The sequence below is a fragment of the Caenorhabditis remanei genome, chromosome X (assembly GCF_010183535.1).
Source record: "Caenorhabditis remanei strain PX506 chromosome X, whole genome shotgun sequence".
NCBI classification, from domain to species: domain Eukaryota; kingdom Metazoa; phylum Nematoda; class Chromadorea; order Rhabditida; family Rhabditidae; genus Caenorhabditis; species Caenorhabditis remanei.
In genome coordinates, this window is record NC_071333.1 from 20164340 (window position 1) to 20171779 (window position 7440).

At 38.3% G+C, this 7440-nt stretch overlaps 1 protein-coding gene across 1 annotated transcript; it reads left to right on the forward strand.

Annotated features, from left to right (window-relative positions):
* Positions 1–2459: 2459 nt before the first annotated feature.
* On the forward strand, positions 2460–4120 carry GCK72_026036 (uncharacterized protein; the record flags this gene model as incomplete). The annotated part of the gene is made up of 4 exons (XM_053736621.1): positions 2460–2463; positions 3036–3073; positions 3119–3208; positions 3956–4120. The coding sequence occupies 4 exons, from the start codon at positions 2460–2462 to the stop codon at positions 4118–4120; spliced, it is 297 nt and encodes a 98-aa protein (XP_053580187.1).
* Between the last annotated feature and the right edge of the window lie 3320 nt (positions 4121–7440).

The window sequence follows — 7440 nt, forward strand, 5'->3', positions numbered from 1 at the left end:
TCGATAACCTGATTTTCAAAGATCTTAAGTCCCAAAAAATCTCTGAAATTCAGAAATGACGCTGAATGAAAAAGGAACCATGAAAATCGTGAATTTTTCAAGCAAAGAAAGAGTTGTCTCACCTTTGTGCTCATAACTCTGCTTCAAATGCTCCAAACAAACAGTTTTTGAGTCCACACATGAGTCCAGATTTTTGGAAACGGTGTAAAAAAGAATAACTCGAAAAAATTAAGAACATCATAAGTTTTTCACGAAAAACACTGCGAACGTTTTTTACAGGCTCCGCCCACTCAAAATCGGCACGCCTGTCTATAGGCTTTAAGAAAAGGGGCCTACCGTACCTACGCCCCTTCTTGCTTTTCCCCAGTATCATACCAACTCTTTTCTATTTTGCCCCACCCCCCATTTTTTTTATTTCCCCCCCTCCCCGTATCCTAGTTCTAAACTTTGACTTCTCAGTTCATTCGTTCTCATTTTGTCTGAAACTTGGTTAAATTATAGTTTAGACTATGCTGAATCTGACACACGTGACAGTTTGACAATATCTCTTCTAGAAAATTTTTAATAAAGCTTTTTCTATTTTGGCCCGAGTCACTACAGTAAGCTAAGTTTTAAACTTTGATTTCTCAGTTCATTCGTTCTCATTTTGTCTAAAACCTCTTTAAATTTTAGCTCAAGCAATGCTAAATCTTATACACTTTACTGTTGATCGTTTTCTCTTCTAGAATTTGTTTTACAAATTTTTATTTATTTTGCCCCGAGTCACTACAGTAACCATAGTTTTAACTTTGATTTCTCATTTAACTTGTTTTCATTCTGTCTGGAACTTGGTTCAATTATAGTTTAAGCTATATTGAATCTAATACACTTTACTGTTGATTGATCTCCGTTCTTGAAATTTTTTTTTAAAAACTTTTTCTATTTCGCCCCGAGTCACTACAGTATCCTTAGTTCAAAGCTGTGATTCATTAGTTAATTTGTCCTTATTTTGTCTGAAACCTTATCAACTTATAGTTCAAGCTATGCTGAATCTCATACACTTCACTGTAGATCGATATCTCTCCTAGAATTTTTTACAAATTTTTATATATTTTGCCCCGAGTCACTACAGTAACCTTAGATTTTAACTTTGATTTCTCAGTTAATTTGCTTTCATTTTGTCTGAAACCTTACTAAATTTTAGTTTAAGCTATCCTGAATCTGAAACACTTTGCTGTTGATCGACATCTCTTCTAGAAAATTTTTTACAATTTTTTTTCTATTTTGGCCCGAGTCACAACATTATCCTTAGTTCTAAACTTTGACTTTTCAGTTACTTTATTTTATTTCGTCTGAAACTTGGATGAAATAGTTCAAGCTATGCTCAATCTGCTACTGTACTCGATTATTCAGTTTACACTACCCCGCTTCCGTGCCCTCTCACCTTATTGCTCTTTCATGTTTTACCGACTGGCTGATTTGTCATACATTATCATATCTTTTTTTTATTAGAAGAAGCACCGCTTCCAGATTGGATACTGTAGTCCACTGTACAGTTTACACTCAGCCAGTTTTGTGCTCCGTCTCATATTATAGCTCTTTCATGTTTTACCGACAGGCAAGTGCCGCCAAGTCAGTTAAGCATGAGCTTGTCACAAGTCTAGGCGCACATCTCCCACAAGTGTTACGTTAAAGCAGGTCAAGAGTTGTGGGAGGTTTGTGGGAGGCTGGTTGGAGGCTTGGGGAAAGCCCAGGTTCTGGCATAGCTTCTTTTTTAGTTTCTCCCGTTTCGCTTTGATACAAATGGTTAGAACTCATGAATTTATTAGATACAAAGAACAAAAAACAAAGGACAATCATGCTAGAACAAAGAAAAAGTTACATATTTCGAAGTTGTCAGTCATTATTGTTCGGATCTGATGTAGGTGAAGATGACGAAGTAGGTTATGTAGGCGTTGTCCAGAAATCTTGTTGATTATCAAGTCTAAAATTCAAGAATAAAATTTTGTTCTCTCAAGAAAAGTTTCTCACATTTATTAGCTTTCCGTTGGCGGTGTTCTGGATATTTTCCTAGGTTGTTTCCGTTTGATTGGCTCTGATCACGCAAGGGATAAGACTTGTGAAAGGTTGCGCCTAGACTTGTACAGGCACTGAGTTTGGCCTAGACTTGGCGACATTTGCCGAGCGACTGAGTTGTCAACTATTTTTTATATCTTACTTTTTATATTGCTAGATGCTCAATTGAATCAGAGGTCAATTGAAGATTAATCTACTAGTTAGTTTTTTGTTCCCCTTCTCAAAAACTTTGTATCCTTAGGTGATTATCAAAAATTGCTCACGAGTTGCATCCACGCAATTTCTAGAACTTGGTTCCTTATCCTTTGGAATCATTTCTATACACCTTTCCTCTTATTTCTCTCATTTTTACGTTTTCAGAAGATACTTCCATCTCCGTATCATCGACTCATCCCAATCTTAAAATGAGTAAGTTGAAACTTGAATTATTTATACCGTAAGCATTCTTTATTGAACTTTGGCTTTATGAAGCAAATCGAATAGTTATATCCCTGTCCAACCTCTTTTGTTTTTGTCTCCGGGGTCCTTCATTGAATGGGAAGGAAATATCAACATATGTTTGAAAAAATATTTTTCTTTTTTTCTTTTTCTGTCGACGGTCTATGGTAGTGGGTGGGGCTCAGCCATGCAGTTAGAAAAAGAAACCTCAAAAATTAGAACAGCTCGTTTCCCGATCTCACAATTCAACATCCCCATTTCAGTCGCATAATGTTAATCAGGTGCCATTTGAAGTTGTCGTTTCTCCACAAAAAAGGGGAAGAAGAGCCTACATCTGTGTCTTCTTCTTTTTCTTTTATACTTGATTCAGTATACATACAAAAAACATACAACACTCTCCGTATTCTGTTCGGATTTCCCCTCCCCCCTCTTTTTTGTTTCGAGGCGGGGCACCACTGGGTCCTCTCTCTATCATGCAGATAAGCAAAGGTCAAAAATAGTTTTCAAGAAATCAGTTCCACCTGAATATTCGATTTTTTCAGAGACGAAAAACCAAGTCACCGGATGGACTGGACTTCAGGTTTGTTCATTAATATTTTCCTATTAGTCACAAATTTTTTTCCAGAAAGCCAAAGAAGTCCTTGATGAGATCCCGGAAGGAGTGGATCTAATTGAGCATCTCTTCGCCAACCTGGACAGGAAAGAGAAAATGATGGTGAGTGAATGTTGGGGCCCGAGAATGGGTGGGTGTCAACTTACATTAGCGCAAAAGAGTTCCGCATATTATGACTTCGTGTAGTACCCGGTTCTTGTGCGCTCCATTCCCGAGTAAGCCGCCAGAATATGGACCAAGTATGGAACTAAAGTTTTGAGTTTATTCTGTTTCCTGTTTTTTTAAGGACTCTCGTACCAAACAATTTCGAGGAACATATCGAAAAAATATCGATTCTTTTTTTAGCGAAGTTTTTTCATTGGGAAATTTCCCGATTTTTTTTGAGATTATTATCAGGGAAATTGTCGAGGAGTTTTTCGAAATGGTCTCAAAACTACACTCTAATTGATATAGTGAAATCTTTTTGTGTTATATGTAGTTTTTAGTAGAATTAATCGTTAAAAATTTCGAAGAAGGAATAATTGGTATCAAAATATGAGAATTGACTTCTAGACAAGCAGTAGAAAATTTGAAAAATAAAAGGGGCCTAATTCTATTGAAACTTTGAACCAGATGTTCTTCAAACGGTACACTAGTCAGGTACATTAATAGGAGGCAAAGGCCGTAAGAAAAACAAAACTTCGCTGTCTGGAAGGGAAAGAGAGAGATGGAAGTTGATGATTAGGTAGTGTTGAGGAACACCGAATTACCGGTGAACTTTTCAAAACTTGTCTAGAACTTGGAGGTTTTTGTTTTGGAGGGACAAACAGAAACGTTCAGGGAAAATCTCATCAGAATAAACATTTTCAGAAACTCCAGGATAAACTATACGTAATCGAGAACATCAGCTCGGAAAGCTGGGAAAGCTGCCTTGGAATCAAGACAGATACCAAGCCTGCAGCGATGTCTGGCCCTGGCTTGGGAAAGGGCCCGCAGCAGCAGGAGGAGGAAGAGGAGAAGTTGTGCTCGATCTGAGCACCATTCCGTTAATTCCGAGCATTCTTTCTTCTTTTTAATTTAATTTTTTCAATATATTTCTTCCTTCCCCTCCTACACAATTCATGACTGTAAAGTCTCTACCATCATATTTCTGTCTCTCCCATAGTATTTCTACACTTTTAGTAACCCCTCTTTTCTCTCACCAGGGACCGTCCCGCCCCCTTTTTTCCTCATTCTCAAGCTTCTAGAGCGACCGGACGGTCGTCTCTCCTTTTTCTGTCACATTTTTCTCTTTTCTTTCCTTTTCTCTTTATACTTTTTTGTTACCATTAATTTTGGTTTAATTACCCAAGTTTGAGATAAATTTTTGTGTTATATCCCGGCTTGGTACCACACTACAGAACCCCTACAACTTCTCTCCGATTCCGGACACAGTTCGTTTGAGTTCACCCATTGGCCCGTGCATATGGTGCATCAGACCAATTGAAAGACTTCCCGCGTGGCGTCAAAACTCTTCTGATTAAGGCGAGCATCGAATTCAAACTACCGGACGGACATCTACAGTGGACAATTCGACAATTGGACACTAACAATACAACTTCTCCAGTGGACAATCCGAAAGATTGGACACTAACGTGACAAGCGCCCGCTCTCTCGGTCAAACAAAGAGGAGAGGGACACAACTCCTCGGACGACATCACTCGTCTGAGTCAACACACAGTTTCTGCAGATCAAACAAAAAGCTACACAAGACGCAAGACCTTGCTTCTGTCTCACAGTGGAGGCTTGACAATCGGACAAAGATTCAGCAACAATGTCTCTAACAGGAAAAAAAACTGCACTCACGAAGGCAGTGAAGGGACCAGGGACGAGCGGCAATGCCGTTGCCGCGTTGCCGAATTGCCGGAATTGCCGACTTTTTTTAATGCATTGCCGTTGCCGGGTTGCCGACTTTTTTTTCGGCAATGTTTTTTGCAGTTTTTTTCTCTAAATTTGTTCAATTTTCAGGCTGAATTTGCCTAAAAGTGATACAAAAATATATATTTATTGCTTTTCTAATAGAATTTTTTGAATATTTTTCAAAGAAAATGGGAAAATACTCTCATTTAGTCAAAACAACTGTCACTGGCAAAATAAAGTGTACTCTGCTCGCATTTTTTTCTCCCGACTTAGGAAAACCCCTTATTATTACATGTTGCCGAAAGTTGCCGAAAATTGCCGGTTTTTGAAATCGGCAATTGCCGGATTGCCGGGTTGCCGAAATTTTGCGTTGCCGCTCGTCCCTTCAAGGGACTTGAAGAAAAGTTGACAGCAACAACAACACAACTGGATTTTATCGAAGACAAAACCGCTGAAGAAGCCGTGTTCCATAAAGAAGACCTTCAACTATTGCTCACCACGGTCGAAACCAAATCAGACAACCTGGACAAGGCCCTGACCAACTTTGAAGTGGAAGTGAACAAGATCCCAGCAGTCCATGAAGTAGCAACAAGAGATGCCGAGACCAGGATTGCAGAAGCAATTGATGTACGCAAAGACGCCATCGACATCCTGATCCGGTTGAGACATCAACTCAATCGAATCTCACAACACACATCTCAACAAGCTTCAAGGGAGGACATTCGGACCTCGTCAACACAACCGAACAATATTCCAGCTACACATCCAACACAACAATTTGGACTCAAGGAGTATCTCATGGACAATACCAGGATCAACAAGTTCAGAGGCAATGTTTGGGAATTTGAAGCATTCTGGACACAATTCGAAGAACTGATCCACAAATCTGAACGACCAGATCTGTTCAAGTTCAACAAACTTTTGAACTTACTTGAAGGCGAACCCAGAGAACTGATTGCTCGCTTCAAGATAACAGGAGACAACTACACTAAAGCGATCGATTTGCTGAAAAATAAGTATAACGACCAAGAGGAAATTGTCTCCAAGCTCCTCTCACAACTGAAGAAAGAAACCTTCAGGACATACCACAGATCAGAGGAAACTCTTCGAGAAGATCCTGATCACCACCAACCAGCTCAGAGACTACCAGGAAAATGTAGACACTCGAATGATGAAAGAAGAGATTGTCAGCAAATTCGACCATCGAATCCAGAAGGAAGTCTACAACAAAAACTCGACTCAACAGGAGATTGGACACTAGACAAAATCCTCGAGGACCTGGAAAAAGTCATCAGAGAAGAAACTCTAAACATGCTCATGAAGAAAGGAGAGAACGCCAAGGACGCGGACAACTCGAGACAGAAGCAGCAAAAGAACAAGGACAACAAGCGGGACAACAAGACACCATTCAGGAAGAATGAGGACCCGTGCATTTTCTGTCATAGTTCACAACATATCATTTAATTTTGCTCATAACTCTGCTCATTTAAAACATTTTTCTATATAATTGGTGTCAATCTTGATCATTGTTACTGCTTTATTCCTTTCCATCAAAAAAATTATGAAAATCGGTCTTATCTCGAAAGCCGTTTTTCAGACAGAGTAGGAGATTTTCAGTAACGTTATGCTGAACAATTGAACAGGACACAAACAGCTTCGTTTTGAGACATCAATCAAAGAAATCTGTTTGGTTTTCATGGAGAAACGGGAGATAGAACATCTTCAGTAGAAATTTTAGCATTTCAGCTTGTTATTCTTCATTTTCAGACACTTTCTCACTTTTTTTTGAAAACTTTCCAAAGTATCACAAAAAATTGTGAAATACAATGAATGGAGTCGAGAATTCTCGAGAATACTGCCAATTACTGGATCTCGTGGCATCATAAACATAGTTTGCCACCACTTACAATGTTATGAATGTAAAATGAAAACAGGCAGTTCAGTAGAGAAGAAACAGAATATTTTCAAGATATTATAACCTCAGCGTTATATATTTCAGAACATAACTGAATGTTTATAAATTACCCGATTCTTCTTGAAGCTAGACGTATAGTTTGTAACCACTTGCAATGTTATGGACATAAAATGAAAATAGGCAGTTCAGTAGAGAAGAAACAGAATATTTTCAAGATATTATAACCTCAGCGTTATATATTTCAATACATAACTGAATGTTTATAAATTACCCGATTCTTCTAGAAGCTAGACGTATAGTTTGTAACCACTTGCAATGTTATGGACATAAAATGAAAATAGGCAGTTCAGTAGAGAAGAAACAGAATATTTTCAAGATATTATAACCTCAGCGTTATATATTTTAATACATAACTAAATGTTTATGAATTACCCGATTCTTCTAGAAGCTAGACGTATAGTTTGTAACCACTTGCAATGTTATGGACATAAAATGAAAATAGGCAGTTCAGTAGAGAAGAAACAGAATATTTTCAAGATAT